Source organism: Pipra filicauda, unplaced genomic scaffold, assembly GCF_003945595.2.
Source record: "Pipra filicauda isolate LSUMZ 115617 unplaced genomic scaffold, ASM394559v2 scaffold221_size1283894_pilon, whole genome shotgun sequence".
NCBI lineage: Eukaryota > Metazoa > Chordata > Aves > Passeriformes > Pipridae > Pipra > Pipra filicauda.
This window is the reverse complement of record NW_024104334.1, coordinates 981,535-1,005,168: the sequence shown is the minus strand read 5'-3', so window position 1 is coordinate 1,005,168 and position 23,634 is coordinate 981,535. Positions and strand designations below refer to the sequence as shown.

Genomic DNA, 23,634 nt, shown 5'->3' with positions numbered 1-23,634 from the left:
CATCATAGTAAAGCAGTTTAATTTGTTGATCGTGAGCAAAAGGAATTAGTTACTTTTGTCATTAGGTTTTTGTTCATCTTTATATCGTTGGGATTTTTCTTTGTTCTGGAAACCTCACAATTCATAGAGGACAAAACAAAAACCAGTATCTTATATGTGTGGGAGTTTGTGTATGGATAGAGTAGAATTGCAGAGTTTAGGCTGAAGGTTACTAAACTGTGTTGTGCCTCTATAGCAAAAGAAAGGAATAGACTGAATTTACAGCTGGTGCCAGACAGAAATGTGTGTGCTGTCAGACAAAAGCAAAGCCAAACATGAAATTGTTTGCTTAGAGATGTGTTTCAAAATGCAAAGGAAGTTGTAGAGAAGTCAGCCACTGTCACAGCTCCAGTGGAGAATAGTGCACTGTAAATGGTGCTGAAACAGCTGCGCAGTCTTGTTAAATGGGTTGAACCTACAGCTTTTCCTGAGGCTGAAGTAGCTAAATCTCAGTTTGCCTTTCTCAGAGTGAGTGAAAAGTGGGCATTGTTGCGATAGACATCTGCTTTAAGATCCTAGGTGCTTGTATGTGAGATAAAAACAAACATAGACTCCAGCACCAATTACACTCCATTACTGATGAATTAGGCATCAGGTAGGGAGGAGAAGCAGAATATATAGGAAACAGTACCTGGACTGTTCAATAAGCAACTGCCCCCTTTTTTAGAACAGACATCCTCAAAAATAATACTAAAATACAACTTGAGAAAAAAATTTGCTTCATTTTTCACCACTAGTGAAGACTGCTACTCTGCAGTTGCATCAATTCTTAAATCTTTTTCAGTACAGTTTTCTACACTCTAATAATTCTAGCAACACAGTAAATCCTCATTGCTGGTACTGACTTGGAAGTTTTCCCTTGGACTGGCACAAAAGGAAGCACTGAGGTTCAGGGAGTGTGATCTCTACTGCAGCTTCAAGGATGCGACTGTCATAATGCAGACCAGGCCTCCTCTAATACTCACTGAGTGATATCAGATGATCCTTTTGACAGATCCTTGTCACCACAAAGCACTGTTCTGGGAAATTGTCGTGTTCTGTAGTAGGAAGACCATGAGGGTGGCCAATGTCCATTTTGGGAATCTGATCCCATCACCAAGCTATTAATTTACATTTATAAATATTTAATTACAGAAACATAATACTCATTGTTCTGATGGATCTTCCTCTGAACCTCCCAGACAAGTAGTACCCAGAGTAATCAGGATATTCCTAAAAGCTTAAAAGAAAAAAAAAAAAGTCCTCAATTTTTGCAAGGAGGAGTGTATTAAGAGGTCTCTGTTGTAGTAATGCCTTTGCTGGATTCCCAGAGTCAACAATCCAGTGTGGACTGACTCCCTTGGGAGTGACAAGTCTGAATCATTGTAAGAAAAGAAGACTCTCTCTTGATACCATTTTATTAGTACTGTTTTTAGAGCTCCTCTGAAGACAGTTCAGCTATCAAGGCACAATTGTTTCTTTTTTTGTTAGCCTTAGTGCTTTTGTGCGTGTTCTAGTATAGTATTTTCCTTAGAGACTCTTTTTCCTAGAAGTGGTTTAATGTGAAAGGCAGAACAAAGTGCAGCAGCAGGTGACAGGGAGCAGGCGGCAAAGCCATTGCATCTGTATGGCTGTGTTGCCTTCGTTTGTAAGGAACCCTTTGGTATGTCTCGAGTCGTTAGCCAATAATACTGGCATGTGGTAATAGTAATATAGTAATAGCCAATAATAACTGGCACGGGGCACGTCCGTGTCCTTTGCCTATTTAGTACGGGCTTTGTTTCTCTGTTTCAGTCCCGCAGATGTCAATAATGAAGGAGTAACTAACTGCCTTCCAGGCAGGCAGGTGAGGTGTGAGCAGGGGGTGTTGCTATCCCCAAAGGCGGAGTGGACATGGCCTGCCGAGCCCCACCGCCGCGGGCTCGCGTCAGCTCCTCCTGGAAAACTAACTCCCTGGCCTGCGTGGGACTGCTCTCCCGACCGTATAAAATCTCTCAGGGCGTTCGGGAGGCTGCAGGGAGATGTGGTGAACCGGGTGCCGGGGGAGCCTTTCCCATCCGCGGGGGCCCGGAGGTCACGCCAGTTAAGGGTAAGCGGCGCTGCCGGTCCTGGGGAGGCGGGGGGGGCGCTGCTTCCTTCCCAGCCCGGGAGCACCGACAGCGCCTGGAGCGGGGCGGTGCCGCCACCGGGGTCTCCCCGCCCGGGGGTTGCCATGAAACCGAAAGCGGCTCCCCCCCGCAGGGGCGGCGAAAGGAGCGGGGGGCGGCGAAAGGAGCGGGAGGCGGTGGCAGGAGCGTTTTCTCGCCGCGCCCCCCGCCCGCCTCCGCCGCCGCGCACGAAGCCGCGCCCCGCGCAGCCGAGGCGGCCCCGCAGCGCCCGCACCGCCGGCAGCGGCGGCCCCGCGGCCCCGGCGCCGAGGGCAGCGACCGCCGGCACAGGTGCGGCTGGGGCGGGCGGGCCGGGTGTCCCGCCGGGGCAGGGGCGTGTCGGGGAGCGGGGCCGGGCCCGCGGGTGACAGCGGTGGGTGCCGGCCGGGGGCGGGCCCGGGGGCGCTGGTGGCGGTCGGCTGACGGTGGGCGACACCTTCCCGAAGTCCCTCTCCTGCCCCCGCGATGCAGAGGGAAGTCTGCGCGGGGCGTTTCTTTCTTGCGGCGCGTTTTCGCTTGGAAGGGCGGGCGGGGTGGCAAACCCGAAGTTGGCGCCCCGGGAGTTGTGCCTGGCGAGGCAGAACCCCTGTCCCCAGGCGCGGGGGGTTCCCCCTGCACGGGGCTGAGCCCAGCCCTGCCCGGCGGGCCGGGGCGGGCGGGCTGCGGGAGCGCCTCGCTCCCTTCGCGAAGGGATGTGCCACGGCCGCTGTCCCACGGGAATGCCGGAGGGAAAGGTAGGCCCGGTGCCCGCCCCGGAGCTTGGCAGGGCCGAAATTTTGGAGGCTGAAAGGGAAACAAATCAAGGACTGCTCGAGTGAATGAAGAATGCCTTTGCAGTGGCTCTGATCTTTTCAGATTGCAGGGAACTGTAACAAGCATCCCTGCTGGTGTCAACTGAATGCTGCTGGCGAGAGGGAATTTCCCCTCTATTCGTGTGTAGGGAGTCCTCTGATTTTCCCTGATCAACAGCACTCTGGGAGCATCTTGAGGCAGCAGGCTTTAACCATACACTTTCAACACTCTTCATATTTAGAAGGAAAAATAAGGAGCTCCTATTGTTGGCACTTCTTGAATTGCTCTGCCTGTTGTTAGCTTGGCTGCTCTTTCCCAGTGCCAGCCAAGAATAACTTTCCTCATAACTTCCGTTTTATAAATATGGGATGGCTGAAAGGAGTGCAATGATGCACTAAAAATAGCTGAGTGTATTCAGGTCAGGCCCAGGCTGGCAGCAGTAACACAGTTGTATTTTTAAACCACCGCAGCTGATTGCACACAGAGCACACAGGTTTAGTGATGAAGATAAAATTGATGCACTCTGGGATGTCCTTGTGCCTGAGCACCTGCCTGGCTGGTGTTGCACTTCATCTTGCTTCGTCGAAGGACTGGGTTGCATTGTTGCTTTTGAGCTTAGTGTGAGCCGTGGTGGTCGTGTGTTGCACTCAGCCTAAAACCACCCAGGGTAACTTCCTTTGCTGTTAGTCTTGATTATCTTATTTTATTTCTGTTGCGCAGAGGTGTTTGCTGTGGTTGAGAACCCCAGTGTGCCAGGAGCTGTGCGAGCAGAGGGTAAAACCACAGCCCTTGGCTGAAGGGAGTTTATAGTTCAAGTCAGGAGGGCAGTAGGAGACAGTGTGACCCTCTGGACCAGTGTGATAGTCAGAAGCCAGTTGTTTCCAGCTTCTTGGCAAAGGAAATCTTGGAAAAGTTGAAGTAGAATAGCTGGCTAATGTCCCTCAAAAAATCTGCCCTCCCAGCACACACTTGTTCAAATACATAACAAAGAGGCAGTGGAGCCTGTTGTCATCATTTGGCCAGAGATAAAACCAGTCCTTCTGTATCACTGGAGGGGTGCAGGGTCAAGTGGAGGGAGACTAGAATAGGCTTTGAAAGTGAAGAGGTTTCGGTGCAGTAGGAAAGTGGAGGGACAGTGAGAGACGTGATGCGGTTATAGCTGTGGCTTAGAAAAATGATCCCTGCGGCAACACCCAGGATGGGTAAATAAGTAAAACACTACATTTCAAGAGACATAAGTGTTTGGAAATGAGTATTTGTCCCATTCCTGGAAGTGTTCAAGGCCAGGCTGGATGGGACTTTGAATAGTCTGGTTTAGAGAAAGGTGTCCCTGCCCATGATTGGAAGGTTGGAACTAGGTGGTCTTTAAGTTCCCTTTCAGCCCACATGCTTGATTCTATGAAAAAACAGAGGATGATGGTGATGGACGAGTTTTATTTGTGTTAGTGGACAAGAAATACTGTATCATATAGAGATACAAAGCAGGAGAAGTTGATGGGATACTGTGAAGGTCTAATGCTTGAAGCCTGAGAGGGAGAGGATGGTTCTGGAGCTGAGTGGATTACATGCTGGTTGTGTCATATTGGGGCACAGGGGCTGTGCAGAAGAAGGCCTGTGGGGGGAAGGTTGAGGAGAGCATGCCACCTACCTCCAGGCTGGTAGTCATCCACAGCCCGGATATCAAAGGAGAGGCTGAGAGTTCAGCCTATGCAGGAAGATGGTCTGTGGCGATAGGGCACATCTGTGAGTAGCTGTCAGGAAACTTTAGCTGAAGAGGTATAAGCTGCTGAAAGATAAGATTCAGAGTAACATCCTGAAGGATGAAAGAAGTTTGTAGTGCTCACAGAAACTTTGGGGGGTATGGGAGTAGTTATACAGCTTTGAGAGTGTAAGGAATGGCATCCAGGAGGGGAAGTGCTTTGAGAGGGTAAGGAATGATATCCAGGAGACGACAACATTTTAAAGCTAGAAAGCTGCTGTTGAAGACTTTGAAAAGAATTTCAAATAAGTGCAGATAGCAGAAACCAGACAGTTCTTTATTTCACCACACAGGCTCCCTAATCAGGTACCCTAAAACAGGGGCACAGTTCTTACACAGCTGTCAAAGCTATGGGATAGGTCAGGAGCTTTTTGTTCTGTGCCGGATATTGCTTCAGTCACTTTGCCAAATCCCGTCAGTGGGCAGCTGCAGACTTGTAGTTGCTTCATCCCCTGGACTTTATTTGTGTCCCACCTTTGAGCTTTCCTATAGCTCTCTATCTTCTTCAGTTCTTTGTCTGACCCTTTGATTTTGCATAAATAGACATCATTTATCATCAATTATTATCTGGCTGTGGAAAGGCAGATATTATCTGGCCCTTCAGGCAGTTTGTATGAGTTGTAACTTTTCTTAGTCTCCTGATCCTTTTGAGGCAGTTGATGGGGAAAAACTGTGGAGGGTTAATAATCACGCTGTTTGTCGTCAGTCCCTTATCTATACCAGTTTAGGCTGCGATGTGCAATTGTTCCACTCTCTTCCCTCAGCCCAGGAAAGAAGCTAACCTCTTTACCCTGGTGTGTAAAAGTGAAGAAACTTGAGTCATGCTGTATTGTTAATAAAAATGTTGCAAAAATTTCCGCAGTCTCCTCAGCTCAATCTTGCAGCAAATACACAAGTGTGTGAGAAATTGTCTGCACCCTAAACCACGGTGGTTTTGATATGGGACTGCCCAGAGTGCTCTGTAGTTAAGCATGTTTGTCTCCGGGAGTGGGACTGATAAAGCAAGTTTTTGTGTGTAATATACTGACGTTTTGCATACAGGGACTCTCTAAGGGTAAGTATGTTACTGTGAACATACGGTAGCAACACTGCAGAAGATGATGGTTCTCAGTCTTATCTCCTATATCCATGTGCTTGAAACTGGAATGTGGCTCTTTATAACTAAGAAAGAAAAAATCAAGGGTTTCGTTTCTCAATATTGTCTTAGAGAGAGCAGTTACAAACAGTTGTCAGATCACATATCCAATGAAAGATATTATGAAAGGCTACTGGACGCTCTTTGTAAAGAAAATAAAGCTTGTGCATTTGTCTTTTTCACTGTCATTGTCATTAAACCTCGTGTCATGGCAGTTTTTCACTCAGGAGTTTTGAACTTGGACCTTGATGATGCCTAAGATGCACCTTAATGTCCCTAGAAACAGCAATGTTGTTCACTGCTGGAAGCAATAAAGCTAGAACTGGTGCGGGGTTGGATGCTGCTCACAGCATGTTCAGCAGCCCTCTTCGTGGCATCTTGCCTGATACCAAAAGGGATGGTTCTGTCTTCCATCCCTCTCAGCAGGTCCATGTGGCATGCTCCAGCATTCATCCAGGCCTATGGCAGTGCTGGGGCTTGCTGTGCCACTGCCTGGCTGAGACAGTGTGCATGGGTAGGCTTTCCAGTGCTGATTGCATTTAGAGAAGGGGCCACATGAAAGCACTGCTCCTGGTTCTTACCTCTGTAAATCTGTCCTAATGGGAAGGACTTCTTAAGACCACATCCTTTCTCCTGATTTTTTTTGTTTGTTTGTTCTTTTAGAAAAGAAAATGGTGGCAATCTTTTGCTCTCACTGCTTTCCCAACAGGAAGTTCAGGGGGTCCCCGACTGCATTTGGATTTTGATGTTAGCAGTTATGTTTTCAGTGATGACTGTGACTAGAAAAATGTGTGTCTGTATGTCATCAGACGTGTGTGCGTTAGAACAAAATTTAAGCTCATCCTGGTAATTCGAATGAATAACCATTGAGTTGATTCATAGATTTCTGTATAGATACTGGTGAAGTTCTTTATTAAGACTGAGTCAAAGGGTCAGGGTGTGGAAAATTAAAACCAAGAATCAGTTAAGCCTAGCGAATCTCTTCATGGCCAAACCAACTGAAGTCCTGGATAGTGTGTCCCCATGGGGCCGAGAAAGAGACATGGGCTTCAAAGCCTCAAAGACTTAGTTCTGCAAAATGTGTAATGAACTATTGTTTGTTAGGAAAAGTGAGGACTCACTTTGGCTTCAATGCAACAAAAGATAAAAAATTAAAACCTCTTAGGTGTCTTGTTCTCCATCTGTTCCTGTTACTTTTTTTCAGTAACTTTTGTTTATTATTTTGTTCTTATGTCTCTTCCTTCATTCACTTTCCTAAATGCTGTTACTGTCTGTCTTTTCACTCAACTTCATCCCCTTGAATCTGCTTGAAACTTGGTCAGGGTTTCAGCACTGAAGTTGGCGTTGGACTGATTGCAAACAATAACACTGGCCTGTTGCTCTCTACTCATCTGCAGACAGATTGTTTAAAATTAAGATCCTGTTCCCACTCAACTTCTCCATTTGGGGTTTTCCCCAAAGCTTCCCAGAAGCAGATGGTGCTTCCTGGAGCTGTGCTTACAGAGCATTACACTTTATGCAGCGCTGTCTCCTCCTGACAAAACCAGGCGGATGTGTCCTTCCCTCAGAGCTGCCAGGTTCAAAGAAAGCCCATGTACAAGCTGTTGTGCTGTTCTGATGTCAGCCTGGTCCAAGATGGTGTACAGTCTACAGCTTCACCAGGAAGCACTCTGAGGACAGGTTCATGGCAAGGATGAAAGGATACCTTCTGGTATAAAAAGCTTGACTGTAGAAGTGAGCTTAGGCTGCGCTTAGAAATGCATCTTGGATCAATTGATTTGGTCCCGTAATGAAGCAGCATGCCTGCAAGTTCATGCCTTTCCTTTTCCCACTGACTTCATGATGCAATGACTAGTCTGTTCCAGAGCTTCAAGGAAGATTCATGAGAACATGCAGGAGGTTGAGATACCTCTTGGGAGGGCAGATGGAAATTGAAATAGGTTAGAAATGCTCTGGGAGCAAGCTTAGTTAAAGGGAAAAGGCTAAAGAGGGTATATGTTACATTTATTACAAGACAGAAGCTTTCTTTGAAAATTAGTATTTTATATAACAAGAGACTTAAAAATTATTGCTTTTATAGAAAATAAGATACTTTATTTTAGGGGATGAAGAAAAAAAAGCCAAGAGACCAGAAAGCAAGGGGAGGGGGCAGAGAAGGAAAAAGAAAGAGTGGGGGAAGAGATGGAGTCACTGGCACTGCTGCAAGGGCAGCACGTTTTTGGCTGGCAAGGGAAGCTGATGCACAATCAGTGGAGATGAAGGCTGCCCAGAATCCTGTGTGCATGATTAAGTTCTGCCTACAAAATCATTAGGGTTTATGGTCACTTAAATTATTACAAACCAAAATATAAATGTTTATTTTCTTAAAATGGATTTTATTTCAGTTTGAGGGTTCCGTTTAAATGTGACATGCCTGTGCAGCCAGTAGCATGAGCTGATGTGACTGAGCCAGTGCTGTTTCCTCCATGAGCTGATGCTTCACTTCCTGCAGCGAGTGGGTTCACTTGGGCCTGCCAAGGCTGCCTTGGAGGGATAAAAAGGGTTGGACCTGGGTTTTCCATATGTCCTTATGTGCTTCCTGCTGCCCATGTATTTTTTTTTTTGTCACATCAATAACCACTTTTGTGAAAGGTAAAAAATATTCTGTATCATTGATTAAAAACTGTGAGAAACATCCTTGGTAACCTTGCGTTGCTCCAGATGGTAAATTCTGCAGTCCCTTCATCATTTCAGTAAGGCAAAATACTTTTCAGTGGCTCGCCTTTTATCCTAACACTTCTAAAACATTTTTATACATGATCTTTTTCAAAGGTACTCTGGGGGATTTCCACTCCCTTGCTGTTTTAAAATGCTCATACTCTTGTGTTAACCACAAAGCTTACGCTGGTGCACTCTGTCTCTCTTTCTCTCTCTCTCTCATTTTCTCCCCATTGAGGACCAGCTACCATTTCCAGGTAAGGCTTTACCAGAACGTGTCTTGTTAATGCTGGCAGGATCTTACCATTGCTAGAATTATTTCTCATTTCTGAAGGGCTCTTCAGGGGTACACTGTGGCACACAGGGGTGTGAGTGGCACAGGGCTGTGCTGGGGGAAGGCTGCAGACCCCAAAACATCTCAGAAACTGCATTCACCCCTGAACCAGCAAAGTGGTGCCACAGTGTCATAGGGGTGAGTGGCAGAGCCTTGTTGCTGAAATTTCTGTTGTTGCTTGGGAACGTGCAAGCCAGGGATTGCTACAGAAGTGATGGGAACAAAGTTATTTTCCAGCTATGAGTGTGATTATTTTAAGGCAAAAGTTCTCTGTATTACTGTAACAATATTGTGTTGGTTAGACATAGAGAGATAATGCAAAATTAATTCATTATTTTTAGAACATCCAGGGAAAACAGTAGATGTAGCAAATAAATAAACTGGTTGTAAAATCAGAGCTGCTTCAGCACCAGACAGACTTCATTGGTTGTAAGAGGGTATTTTTTAATTTTTTTTTTATGCTATCTGTGTTGTAATCTGTGTCTTAAAAACTTGCTGATGTCTAGTCTTACGGGAATTCATTGTAATGCTTGACTGTACCTCTACGCAAAGGAAACCCTACCGTCTTACTCTGCTTAGTGAAAATTTGCCTATGGAGATTAGCAAACTGATGCTTGCTTAGTAAGATTTTACTGTGCCTTGACAATAAGGTAATACTGGAATTTGGATAGGATAGTATTGTCTATATCCAAAAGAAAAGGTTTGTTCTGCTGTCCTTTGCAGCAACATCCCCTGTAGGTGCTCAGGCACATATCCAATAGGAAATTGTTGCTATTAGAAATATTCTGTCCTGGGTACCAGCTGGTCACTGCACTGCAGTTTTGAAGTGGTTAGGATAACAGGAGAGCAGCTCCTGAGGCTGACTTAGTGCCAGGTGAAGTGGGAGTAAGCCCTGAGTATCAGCAGTGGGTCTGTGTTGGTGCAGTAGGGGATCCTTTCCCTCCGCAGCCTCTGTACTGGGGTGACACACGTCATGCAGCTGGGGTTCTTCTCCCCCATGGGGACTCTGCAATTTTGTTTTGTTGTCAGCAGTCAAAATGTTGTATCTCTTCTGGGTTGGAAGGGACAAGGATGATCCCTCAGTGATGTCAGATGTCATAATCTGCTGTTTTCACATGACTCCATATAATTTGCTATATCTTAAATATGTATCTCAAACTGTATAGATATTTTTAGCCATTCTTTAGCAGACTCTGTTACCTCTTCCACTCTGTATGTTAAGAGTTGGGGCATATATTTCTTGTCCCCAAAATACAGAGAAGGCATTATAGTAAATAGTAAATCATACAACTTTGTTATTTTAATTAAAAAATATGGAGGTAGCTACTCTACCTAGCTTATAAGGCAGCTTGGACAGGGTCATTTTAGTGCAAGGTGTGTTCCCGTCCATCATGTTTCTGCCTGTCAGCTCCCAATGAAGTGACTTGATCTTAGACCTCTAAATTTGACAAACTTTTCCCACTGTGACTAAGACAGGCTTCCAGTTCTGATGTACCATAAAAGGTACATAATTTGAGAGAGAGGGACAGGGCATCTTTTAAGACTTGTCCCTGCCAGGTGCCTTAGGGCAAAGCAATAGAGCTGAAGTAGAGCTATAGGAACATAGGTGTATAACTTTTTTTCTATTCCCTGTTGTATGTATTTCATGGAAGCATGGTAAGTGAAAAAGTAATCACAGTGCTTTTTATTGAGCAATACCCCAATCCTGGAGAGTTGCTGAACATTGCCTTCCCCTCATGCAGTGAACATAGCAGAAGCCATGCTCTCAGCCCCCATTTGCTGGGCAGCAGGACCAAGGATCCTGTCGTCTAGTCCACGCATGGTGACCAAATCTCTGATAACAACGCAGATATTTGCCCTTCTCAGTCTAAAAGGCATGGGTGGCACCCAGTGCCTGTGCCTCAGGTCTGCTGTCCTGGAAGTTTTGGTGCTGCAGCCTGCCGTAATGGTGCACTCGTAGCTCATATGTGCTGATCTTTCAGGGGGGTTTGGCTTCATGTGAGAGGAAACAGGAGAAAAATACTCTCTTTAAGAAGAGCACCCACATTATAGGCAATGTTTAATCTGTGTGCAGAAAGTATATTTTTGTGACTAAAAGAAGTTAATCTGTCCACAATAGTTCAATGGGACATCAGGTTTGTATATGGCCTTTGTCCATTCTGACTACTGGTGCCATAGATAGGCAGCAGCACTGCTGGAGGGGAGCTGTTTGAACATGGCTTTAAAATGTTAATGCCATTTTATATCCTAGTAAGTCATGCCCATACTGATTTTTCTCCTTATTATTATGTTGTACTCATGTCTTGCTCAGTTTCTGAACAGTTAGAAATACTAAGTGGGGTGTATTTTAATGGAAAGTGTTTGGGCTCAATTTGGTGTGGTGGTAGTTAAAATAGGATAGCCCACATTTAGTAAAGTTTATTTTTGTTATGAAAATTCTCCTCCTTGGATTACTTCCAATGAAGTTCAAGCATCTGTGTATAAAGAGTTGTTCCAGAACCATTTTGCTTGCGCAGCTATTGGTGCAGGCCAGGGCTGGGATGCTGAAGTGGTAGGAAGGTGCAGCTGGGAGCTTTTTGTGCTGTGCTGCCATTGAGCTCCCACTCACTGGTAGCTGTTTATAGGACTTGGGGTTAGTTTTTAGTGAGTCATACTGCTTTTTTTTATGTGTGGCCAGAATTAATTCTATTTATTTCAGTATATGGAAATCCAGGTTTTTTAATGTGTAGATTTTCAGTCTCCATAAACTGGGGGGTTTTTTGTGTGCGTGCTGTTGCAGTGGAGGTGCAGTGAAAATCCCTTTACTGCATGCACTGTGTGTCTGCCACAAGAGCATCATTATACAGCATAAACCCGCCTCTCTCTGCTATTTTAAAACAGCATTATGGTTCACACGTGTGCTGAAAAATCTGAGAGTACGCAAAGACAGGACACCTTCCCCTTGCTGTGAGCAGGCAGAAGTGAAAGCGTCCCTCATCCCCTACCTACACTGGCCAGGCATCAGCGTAAGCAGGAAATTGATTCAGATAACCCTGGCGTGCTCTCACTGTCACCGAAAAGCACTTTTTCCCCTGACGGTTTCCCTTTGGTTTCAGTACAGAGGGCCCAGGTGCTGGAAGCCAAAAGTGGAAGAAGAGCTTCTGTGACCCGCCCGAGTCACTGGTGAGCACTGGGATGGGAATTACTTGCTGCCTGTGATGGTTTGGATCACATCCCGCCGAGCGCTGGCTGGCACTAGGTCTGGCTGCTGTTTCTCAGCTCCTCTCCCCAGCTGATTCATACAGGCACCTCTCCAGCTTGGGCAAAGCATTGCCATCCACAGGCCCTCTCCTGGGGCAGCCCATTTCCTCCAGCAAAACAGCTGCAAACCCTGCAGCAAACCTTCTGCAAGGCTGTCAGCAGTGGCAAACATCCCTGCTGGGCACCCAGAGGTTTGCGTTCTGCCCTCTTAGCAGGCAGGATCACCTTTCACCTGAAATGCTCTTTCCTGTGCCCTGAGCTGCCCTTAGCTGTGCAGTGCAGTCCTGAGTGAGGCTGAGGTGGAGGAGGTTCTTTCACGGAGGGTCTCCATTTTTTGGGTTGGGTGCATTATGAAAGTGTTTAAGGAGATAAAGGCTCTCATTTCAACAAGAGAATTGGAAGGTGTTGTACCACAGCAGAGTGTTCCTTGCAGAAAGAGATGGGAATGATTTTGGTTGATTTAATGAACAGTGAGAGCTCTGAAGGAGTTTCTAGATAGGATTTTGGACTGGTGACTATGTTTCTTCTTAATGTGTCCCATAACTTTTTTGCCTAAAGCATCTGTTCACTGCAGCTGGAAGAAATTCTGGAGTTAAGGAAGACCTTTAACAGCAAAATGGATAAAACATTGATTTTTTTTTTTATGTGTGTTTTTAGACTGTGTGGCATTAGCTTGCTAAACCATGCCATCAGATGATGTAAGTAATGGAGTGTAATAGGACTCAGGAAAGTGGATGCCATGTAAATGGGAGAGAGCACTAATAAGAAAAAGGAAGGAAAATTGTTTCAGGGTTCTCACCTGCTGACAAGAGAATGAGTTCTTAGGCAGTTCATCCTGTAGGTAATCTGTGCTGTGGAAATTGATGGTGGCAGCTCTCCATCTGCCTCTGAAGCAGCAGGCATGCTCTGCTGCTGGCATCTGCTACAGAGGCAGCCCAGGCATGAGGGTGGTAATCCCTCAGGCTGCATTTTGGCATCTCTGGTTGACGTGAAGAAATTAGAATTGGTCCTTATTAAATGTCAGGGAACTGGGACCCCCATTTTCAGAGAAGAAAAGGTCAGCTGTTTAAAAATGAAAGGACCAAATGGGCAACCATCTCTAGTCTGAAGCAGGAGGCTGTTCATGTGGAGGGACCAAACAGGGTAATTTGCAAACTCCAGTTGGAATAATAAGTCTTTATGCCTGAAATATGATTAAGGTTCATATTCCTGAGGGCTGTCGATGTTGGGTGATCAGTTGTACTGCAGTATGTCAGACATTCAGCCTGGTGGATAACAGGGAGACCCTCACAAGCTGGGAAGGTAAATACCGAGTACAACCATGAACAAGGGTGCTGAGTTACAGGAGCACTCAAATGTTTGCTGTGGAATACATTTTAGTTGTTTAAGTGCTTTGGCTTGTTTTTTGTTCAGGTACACTAACTGTCCACAGGAATTCCTTGCCCAGTGTGGGTTGTTAAAATAGAAAGGAAAATGGATGTTGCTTTCTGAAGCCTGATGTGGTCTGTGGCAGTGCTGCACTGTGCATAGCGCAGCACTAGTCACTGCTTTCATGGGCCAGGAACACACTGCAGCAGAGAGGCAGGGCAGTGTGTCTGTACTTGCCATATTATTTCATGCCAGCCAAAAGGTTGGTGGTGTGTTGGCCCTGCTTCGCTCCGAAGGCAGCAGATACCCTCAGTGACCTTACAGCAGCTGAGTGAGAGCTCTCAGAGAGGTGCTGAAGCTAGTAAGAGTGACTTGAGTGTCTGACAGGGTGGGTGGTGCGCACAGAGGAGAGATAGCGTCCCGTGGCACCGCTATAAAATTGAGCACTTCTCCTGTGAAACAGTCTGAGAGCTCAGGTGTTGTGCTTTTGTGTGCATCCTGTAAGGAAAATGTCTTCTGAGTGCAAAGCTACAAGAAATGGAAACCAGAGTGGCTCTAGGTCTTGAGCTACTTGCAAAAAAACTACTGTGAGATTAAGGGACTGGTGACAAAGGTCTCGAGGTTTGTGTCTTAAGGCTGGAAAAAAATGTTGATAGTTTTTCCTACTGGGAAATTGCATTCCTGTGCCACGTATGAACATCAGTAGGTTGAAAGAAAAACTTACGTCACACCTCTGATTGCAATCTCACTTTTCTTTCTTTTTTTTCCACCACTTCTTGCAGACAGGATTAATATAGCCAAGGACTTGCACATAATTTAATAAAACTTTGGAAAAGTAGGAGTTTCCTGCTATAAATGAGAGATCAACAGAAAAAAGAAAGATGTCAAGTTAAGAGGCTTCAACTCCTGCAACACCTAAACTGAAGGTAAAATCCCCTTGCTGCCTATTTTTTGTATGCTCCTTGCTGTGAACCACAAAGCCACCTCCTGTTTGAAGCAGTGCAATGAACTTGTGAAGTCATGTGGGTGGGCTCTACCTTAAGTGTAGACTTTCCTGGTGAACATTAGGGCAAAGACTAGGCCTCTGCTTTCCCCAACCGTGTCTGACTACTGACTCTTGTAGTTTTTTCCAGACTAAGAACTGCTGCAAGAAAATATTAAAAAAAACCCACAAACATAAAGATCTCTGTTTACAGATTGTGATACTCTTTTCCAAAGGAGTGTGCTTTGATGCTTGTCATGTAATTATCATTTTGCAGTTCTCTGAGCATTTTGTTGTTCTTCCATAGCTGGTGCCGTGTTTCCCTCTGGAATCTGTCTCACCCCTCTCCAGATGCCAGCCCTCCCGCGAGCGGCACCCTGCTGCAAGCAGTAGCTGATGCAGCGTGGCTACCAGTGAGTATTTGAAGAGATTCCCCCTGTGTCTGGTTCCCAGTGCAGCTCCCATGGCCTATGACGAACCCACTGCTCTCTCGGGCATCTTCACACGCCAGAACTCTACCAGCACCACCTCTCTGGACTTTGAGCCTGACGCCGACTACAAGTTTGTTGAAACCTTAGAGGATCGGTACAAGTGTGCCTACTGCCACCTCGTCCTTCACAACCCCCACCAGACAGGATGTGGGCACCGATTTTGCCAGCAGTGCATTCTTTCTTTGAGGTGAGTGCAAACTCCTCCTGTGTTCGCAAACTCCCCGTATTCCCTTTCCTAAAAAAAAAATTCAGCGTCTTCTATGAATCAGCAGTGAGTGCCATAATAGTATTATTACTGCTCCAGTAAGACACTGAAGGAGTCAATGGAAAGACTCTGATGAACTCAATGACTGCATGCTCAGTGTTTTATAGGTGTCCTTAAAGACCATACCCAGTGCTGGTGAACCACAGGGAAGTCAACATTAAGAAATTGTTATGTAATCTGGAGCACTACTGTGTGAGATGCTGTTTCAGTCTGTCTGTCTGGCATGGTGCTCTGCAGAGAATTTGGTTTTGGTGATGTCTCACAGTATTGGCACTGGTGGTTAGATTAAGCGGTGTTCACTTTCTTCTGTGAAATTTCTATGGAAATTTTTTTTTAGTGGAGTTATAAAATTGTTGTTAGTATTACCTGATACTGCAGTCAGATCACAAGGCTGCTGGCATCTGCTTGGGAATTATCTGCTACAAATGACTCTACCCCACAGACCTGTCTGGGAATACATTATGTACTGTTTGCTGTTCCTGAGGGCAAGATTTCTCCCGGCAAGGCTGCAGAGGAGCCTCTTTATGTGGATGGATGTCGCTAGTTACCTTTTGTGAATTTTAGATGCTTCATATTTGCTGCTTTCTCTCTGGGTTGCATCCCTTTTGTACTGCCTCAATAAGTGTTTTCCTGCCCCTTATTATGGGATTTCTCAAAGCCTTTTAAGGCAGCAGCCATTAGATCTTTCACTGGTGTAGCAAGGAGGGCACTGCTTCTGCTAGGCAAAGGCTAGGTTTAATACACAATGGGATTTTTTGAGATACAACATTTGAGAGCAGCAGATGGCCAGAGAGTGACAAAGTCCTCTTAATTTAAAACCATCTTATGGTTTTTACCATTTAGCATTCATAGGACAAACTCTGTTTTCTGTTACACATTCACATTCAGATTAATGCCCTCGTAGAACTCTGGCCAGAATTTGGCTATGTGGTTGCCAGATGAAAGTGGATTCGGAGCACTTTTTTTGTTTTTATGGTATCTGGTATCATATGACTTATGTCAGAGTCAGATTACAGCATAGCCCAATTTCATAAAATAAATAAAATTTTCTATGAGTTAATATGACTCTTCTTATGTTCTAGGGAGTTAAATGCAGTACCCACCTGTCCTGTCGACAAAGAAACAATAAAAATGCACGAGGTAAGTGACCTTAGCTTTACTTCAGCAGGCAACATCTGCATGGAAAAGGCAAGAGTGCTGAGAACAAGGTGGCTCTTAGTCCTCAGGGCAGAGCAGGTTTTTGTCTCTGAAATGATGCTAAGGGAAATAGTGTACTCAGTGATGCTCTCCCGGAAAGGAAGTATGACTGTATACATAAAGATTTATTTTTATACCTCTCTGAAGTTATTTCATTTTAGTCTTCTCTATTTTCAGTAAAGTGTCAAAGAGTTTCAAAAAGTTCTAAATCTTCCCTAGTCATCAGATTTTTTTTTTTTTAGTGGAGAGTTTATTGACTTACTTTTTAATGCCCCATCTTGCTGGGTTATCTTGTTTATTTAGTTGTCTTTGCTTTCACTTGGCTATAACTTGCTCCTTAACTATCTCCATTAGATCTCATTAACCCTGCAGACTTAATTTACTTTTGGGTGACTTTCAGAAGAAAAGATAAATTCATCTGTTTTATTTTACAAATTACTGTTGGTTTTGGTTGTTTTGTTTGGGTTTTATTTGTTTGTTGTGTTTTCTGGTGTTCTGTTTGGTTGGTTTTTGTTTTGTTTTGGGGGTTTTTTTGTAATGGATTAATTTGTTCTTATTTATATGCCAAGGCTTAAAAGTATACTACTTTTAAGTATACTTAAAAGTATACATACTTGATCATGTCAGAATGAATTTTGTAGTGAAATCAAATGTCTGCTTCCTCTCTGTTGTACTCCTGAAAGGAAGCTGTAATCAGACTGTCCATGTGATTTTTGTTTTTCCTTTGCCGCCTTCTACTTTGTACAAATTTTGATGACAACAGTGCAACATTTACAGTGCTCCTTACAGGAAGAGCTCTAAATAAGACTTAAAGTTTGCTCCAGGGGCTTAATTTGCTTCTGCACACACAACTGAGTACAGTAGAAAGGATGTTTCGGCATCATCTCCATCCCAAAGGCACGCTGCACTGCTTGAACATTGTGGAGTGTGCACAGAGCTGGATGGCCTTTGGGGCCTGTTAGCTCCAGCTGCTTTCTTCTAGGTACAGGCAGGCTTTGACAGTGGTTATATAGCTCCTGTGCTACTAGTCCTGCTGGCTGTGGGATGGATCAGCATCTGTGGAATAACTATATGGGGAGAAAGGCCTGTGCTTATTAGAAATTCATTTATGGTTTTATTTATATTTATACTATAAATTTTCAATATGAATTATCAAGAGCCATACTCACAATTATGGAGTCTACACTTGCATGCTTAGGAGATCTGTAGTGATATTTTGCTCTTTTATATTATTCATAACATCCTATGTGGCTGCATATGAAAGCTGGTTTGCTTCCTTTACAGGTATTCAAAGACAACTGCTGTAAGAGAGAAGTTCTCAATTTGCATGTGTTCTGCAAAAACTTTCCTGACTGCAATTCAAAAATAATTCTGGGACGATATCAGGTTAGTTTGCTTGATCAGATTTTTAAGCCTTTGATTTTCATGACAATTCTGTGTATTTATGATCAGCTAAATCCCAGTCATTGTCTTCAGAGTTATTGTAGCAATTTGGTTTAAGTACAAAAATTATGACTTAGCTATACACCATAAGTAACAAATATTATGGCTGTTACCTTGTTCAGCTTGGCCTTTGGTTATTTTTTTTTAATAAGAACCATTTGCTTTATGTAGTTTTAGTATATCTAGTATTATTATGTAGTTTTAGTATATCCAGTGTCTGTACATATTCTGTATGCTTAGGTACCATATGTTGATTCAAGGAAACTTGCCAAGTCATACTGGCCATTTGGGCCTTTTTTTGGTGTATCAATTGAATGAAAAGTGAAAGTCATACAAAGGACTCTGCCAGCTGTTTCTGTGGGTCTGCTGGGTAAACTGAGATGCAATGAAATACTTTGGGGTTTAATTTGCTGTTGTGTGTTGCAGGAGCATCTTCAGCAGTGTTTGTTTGAAAGCATGCAATGCACTAATGATGGATGTTGTGATCAAATTCTTCGGAAAGACATGAAAGAACACTTGAGCCAGCACTGTAAATTTCGAGAAGAAATGTGTCAGTACTGTAATACATATGTGGTGTTCATTAACATAAAGGTAAGGTTATGAAGCATTCCCTGGGAATCCCTAGTATGTGTTTCCTCTTGATGTTACTGAGTGAAAAGTCTCCAGCATTGCAATGGTACTTAACAACTCCTGAAACAAAATTTGGTTGAGTAGCTGAAGGAGAAAGTATAATAAATATGCTTTAAATAATACCAATTATTGATGCTCTCTTATGAACAACAAGGTGATATGTGGCTTGCACGTGTATGTTTGGGATTACTTTTTGCATAACTTCCTCTATATGTACTACTTCACAAAAAATTCAAACCATTGCCTTGTTCTGTTTCTTTTTCCCCAGAATCATGAAAAAGATGACTGTCCTAATTATCCTGTGCCTTGTCTCCAAAATTGTTCACAAATAATTCTGAAAAAAGAGGTACTATTATTTTTTCATATACTGCAATTCAGCAGATCACATGCATTTATGAAAACTGAAAGCTGCATTGCAGACCACATTGGCCCAAGCCAATAAAATTTCACTGCTCTAAGTATTTTCTTTGTTTGATTCTAAAAGGGATATATCTCCCATCTTTTTAAGTGTGTTATTTGGTCACTGTAAACCATTGATGTTTTGTAGTATGGAAAAATACCTATCTTGCTTATTGACTCTGAACACTCGTTTTCCTGTTTAAGTGGTTTGCAGTTGTCATGACAGTGGCCTTTATTCACCCCTGATGCAGGCTTTCAGATTTTATAAGTGCATCAAATGACTTAATATTCATTTCATTCCAAACTTCTGTGTTAATACATGCAGATTGACAAGCACCAGGCTGTGTGCCCTGAGGCAGAAGTGGACTGCCCGTATAAGCAGTACGGATGTCTTGCAAAGGTACTGTTTTACAGATCTTTGTCTTTACTAGGACTGGACTTTGTCTCCCAAGCCAATCAGAGTCATTAATCAAAATAAGCATTTTATGTCCTTTCACAGTCATTTCTAACATTGGCTAAGATGCTATGCTAGAGAATCAGGACTGCCATTCCCTCACTTTCAAAGCACAGAGGAGACATTTTGAATGTTTTCATCAATAAATTTTTTACTAACAGCTTCAAAAATCAGCTTATTATTTGATTCTTTCACTTCCTCCTCTGCCTCACTAAGGTTAAAAGAGGGAAACTTGCTGAACATGAAAACACTGCCCTGAGGGAACACATGCTGCAGATTTTAGACAAGAACTCCCGGTTGGAAGAACAGGTAAGTCGTGTTTAATGATCACTCTTCAGTGGTTCTTGACTGGTTGGAGGATGATATGATACTCTACATTTGTTGCCTAGTTTAGCTCAGCTACACTTTAGAAGACTGTTTTTATGGTCTTCGCACACCTCAGAAGTCAGAATAAGCTTTTCTAGTGAAGTCAGTCAGTTCCATGGAAATCTCTCTGTGCTCAGGCGTGTATATTCTCCACCAGGCACAGTGGGAGGCTCGTTGCCATTGCTCACCTCATTTGCTTTTGGTCTCTATTTACAGCAGATATGAGGTTTGGAGATAAAGCATTTTAAATTTTCATTGACTGGTCAGGTTGCTCCAGAAAGGAGCCTTTACATGCCCAAGTCACTCACTCTGTATAGAGGCAGCACCAGAGCCAGTTGCAAGCACCTTTCTGCTCATGATCACTTCTGCAGCTTCCAGCAGGTGACGCTGGGTGTACGCCCAGTCTTACTAAGGTGAATGCATCCAAACTGATGGTGGACTTCCTCTTTGCTTGTTTATGCAAAAAACAGGTGTCCCAAAGCGCTATAACTTGGTTTTGAAGTTTGTATCCTTCGCTGACTCATCGCTTTTACTGGTTAGGCCTCAGTCGAGGGGAAAAAAATTTATATACATACACACAGAAGCACACATGCACACGTGTGCAAATAAGGATATATTATCCCACTATAGAGCTGAAGGGGATGGGGATGAGAGATATGAGCCTCTTTGCACCTGTAGCCACACAGATCTATTCGAGTCTGATTACCTTATGTTCAGTTCTTGCTAGTGCTTATCCACAAGCTGTGAATCTAGCTCAGTTAGAGGCTTTGTGTTGTAAACTTTTCCACTGCCACGTATGTTTTAATTTCTTTATTGTATATTTTGGTGTTCCTTAGTATTTATACTCCGCTTTTCCCATCTGTAGATATCTGACCTATATAAGAGCCTGGAATGTAAAGAGATTAAAATCCAGCAGCTGGCAGAGGCCATTAAAAAGTGTGAGAAAGAATTCAGGCAGTATACACAACTGTTTGGTAAAAATAGCAACTTGATGGTAAGCACACAGGTGAGACTTTGATTTTACCTTTTTTATCAATTGCTTTCTTACATTCTGACATGTTTATCCAGTACTAGTTATCATTAATAGCAGGGCAATAACAAATCTCCACAAGCCCTTTTTGCTTTTTTACACTATGGTATTGTCTTTTCATTTTAATCAGTAAAGATGTTTGGTTACCTGATGTGGGCAAAAAGCACTTTACAAATCCTTGTGGCCAGATGCCCATGGCAAATACATTGGTATAAATTTGGATAATTTAGTTGAGTGAAGTGATGCAGCGTGAATGGATCCAAATGAGGGATGGCTTCTCAATCCATAAATGTGCTGAATTAATCATGAAGGAGCATTTGAGGTAAATTCCTAAGCCAGCTGAGCACTTTCAATGCACTGTATAGATGATACTGCTGACATGCTAAAGACTTCATTATCTTAATTCAAAGAAAATGGCTGATTTTATGGATGTCTCTTGTACTTCTACTTCCCACGTTTTCTCAATGGCATGAACTGGGAAGGCTTTGGCCAGCCACCTGGATAAGTCTGCACGCCTGGAATCACAAGTGAAACAGCTAATACAGATGGCAAACCAGCAGCAGAGTAAATTAGACTTGCGGCCCCTGTTTGACACAATCGAAAATGTAAAACAGAAGATTGCTCTGATGGAGACATATGATCAGCGCTTGGGTATGTCAGCACTTTGGGTTCTTTTCTGTGGAGGGGGCAGTTTGCTGATTTGCTGGTAGCTAAGTAGAGGCTCTGGTGCTACAGTCAGTCAGTTGCAGCTCTTCGCTAGAAAGGGCTTCCTTCTTGCATTCTAAGACCAAACCGTGATGGTGTGAGCTGTGTTCTCCCGCCTTCCCCTAATGCACAATGTCTCCCGAATTCCTGTGGCACTGCAGGGCCAGAGCACTGGCCTTGGTCTGGCTGGTGCACTGTGATGAAGGCCATGGTGCTATCGATCTTCAGGCCTTCAATCTGGTTTGTAGTTACCAGTGTTTCTTACGCAACTACCAGCTGCAATTACAATTTTAAAAGTTAACAGCTGTAGTCACACTAGTTCATAGCCTGTACTCAGGCTTGGGTAGTTGGGTAGTTAAGTTTTGTCACCTTGAGTCTGGGTGCTCAGACAGTTTTATTTACGTTTCTCTCTCTCTCTTTTTTGTTTTGTTTTGTTTTTGGTTTGGTTTGGTTTTCCTGTTTCTTTTTTTGTTTCCCCTTCTCTCAGTTGTTTTGGAAGATCAGTCCAGCAAACATGATCTCCAGATCAATATTCACAAAGCACAGCTCAATAAAAATGAAGAACGATTTAAGCTTTTGGAAGGCACGTGCTACAATGGGAAATTAATCTGGAAAATCACAGACTACAAGATGAAAAAGAAAGAAGCGGTGGAAGGCCGTGTCCTCTCCATAGCCAGCCAGCCCTTTTACACCAGCCGCTGTGGGTACAGGTTGTGTGCGAGAGCCTACCTGAACGGGGATGGCTCAGGGAAGGGAACACACATCTCTCTCTACTTTGTAGTGATGAGGGGGGAATTTGACTCGCTGCTGCTGTGGCCTTTCAAGCAAAAAGTTACACTTATGCTTTTGGACCAAAGTGGGAAAAAAAATCACATTGTGGAAGTCTTTAGAGCCGACCCCAACAGCAGCAGTTTCAAAAGGCCAGATGGGGAAATGAATATCGCCTCCGGATGTCCCCGCTTCGTGCCGCACGCGGTCCTGGAGAACACAAAGAACACCTATATCAGAGATGACACTCTGTTTTTGAAAGTCGTCGTGGATTTAACTGATCTGGAGGAATTGTGAAAATTGTTCCCAATCAATGTGACTGCTTTAACCATTAAGAACTGCTTTCTTGGTGACTACCAGCCATGCAATAGTGAATTGCCACCAGTCAAGCTACTGAGAATGTTTCACAGCTTTTGGACTCATAAGAGATAATGAATTGCCAAAGTGTCAGCCTTTCCTTTTTTAACCCTTTTTTCAAGACTGCATTTTTAAGGCAGCTAGAAGTCCGGTTTGGTGCAAGCATGCATTCAATCCAGCTTGGCTCAGTCCAGGCTGGGGGGAATGCTTTTCTCCCATCACCAAACTGGTGCTTGGAGATGAAACTCCTCCAGTAACCTCCCTGGAGCCCAGGCAGGCCAGTGGGCTCCCATCCCTCACACAGCAGTGAAGCCATGCCCAAACGTGCAAGTGCATTTCACCTGCCTGCAATAGAAACATTTCAGCATTAGCAAATTTGAATCAATATGTCTTGGTCCCTCCATCTCCTGGATTTTTGAAGAGGGGAGAATGGCTTCAGTTAGGCAGGGAAACCATTTGCCAAGTATCTTGCATTTTTGTAATTTGTTTTAATTATGTTTTTCCAGAAAGCCCAGAGGAAGGCACCAATGCCTCTTACTTTTTTAGCCTGGTTTTTCAGCTATATAGAGTACGCCCAGGTCACAACAGCTTTCTTATGTCCTTTCCTTTCCTGCCTAGTGCCTTGGGACTGATTTCCATTAGTGGTAAACATCCACAGTCCCCATCTGAAGCCAAAAGCTGCAGGCACTTCTCACCTCTCAGGACATGGCCAGAGGCAGGGCACTCGGCCAGCCTGCCAGCTCTTGGCTGTGCTGTTGGAAGAGGGGCAAAACTCCTGTTCTTTTTCTTCCACATCTGTGCAAAATTGATGTTTTCTGGCCTACAAGCTTTATAAAAGGCAGGAAAAGCTTTGGATGTCTGCCTGGGAGAAAGCCCACGTAACATGCACTGTTCCTCTCTCCTAGAAATTTGGATGTTAGGGGAAGAAGGGGGAAAAGGGATTTGGGAGTGAGGTTGCAGTAGGAACCCAATTCTCACAGATAGTGCAGCTCTAGTGTTTGTTAAAGGGTGACACAGCCACCCTTTAACAACTTGTTCAGTTTGAAGAACTTCTTGT

The 23,634-nt window shown here is 44.0% G+C and overlaps 1 protein-coding gene across 5 annotated transcripts; it reads left to right on the top strand.

The window, feature by feature from the left end:
- The first annotated feature begins 2,404 nt into the window (after positions 1-2,404).
- On the top strand, positions 2,405-23,634 carry TRAF5 (TNF receptor associated factor 5). 5 transcript variants are annotated; one of them, XM_027723743.2, is made up of 12 exons: positions 2,405-2,456; positions 14,273-14,416; positions 14,780-15,150; positions 16,311-16,368; positions 17,710-17,811; positions 18,295-18,459; positions 18,767-18,844; positions 19,223-19,297; positions 19,568-19,660; positions 20,583-20,723; positions 21,230-21,398; positions 21,940-23,634. In XM_027723743.2, exons 3-12 carry the CDS (start codon positions 14,936-14,938, stop codon positions 22,515-22,517), a joined length of 1,674 nt encoding a protein of 557 aa, XP_027579544.1. In that variant the 5' UTR covers positions 2,405-2,456; positions 14,273-14,416; positions 14,780-14,935; the 3' UTR covers positions 22,518-23,634. The 5 variants fall into 5 exon arrangements, with proteins under 5 accessions (XP_027579544.1, XP_039237347.1, XP_039237346.1 ...); XM_039381413.1 differs by lacking the exon at positions 2,405-2,456 and adding an exon at positions 2,612-8,805; XM_039381412.1 differs by lacking the exon at positions 2,405-2,456 and adding an exon at positions 2,612-11,887 and having other exon boundaries at positions 11,978-14,416.

Bases quoted from the DNA above. Each gene is read 5' to 3' on its own strand.
- TRAF5 (XM_027723743.2), top strand. From the start codon at position 14,936: ATGGCCTATGACGAACCCACTGCTCTCTCGGGCATCTTCACACGCCAG. The intron at 15,151-16,310 runs GTGAGTGCAAAC...CTTATGTTCTAG, and splicing joins CAGTGCATTCTTTCTTTGAG to GGAGTTAAATGCAGTACCCA. The intron at 16,369-17,709 runs GTAAGTGACCTT...CTTCCTTTACAG, and splicing joins AAACAATAAAAATGCACGAG to GTATTCAAAGACAACTGCTG.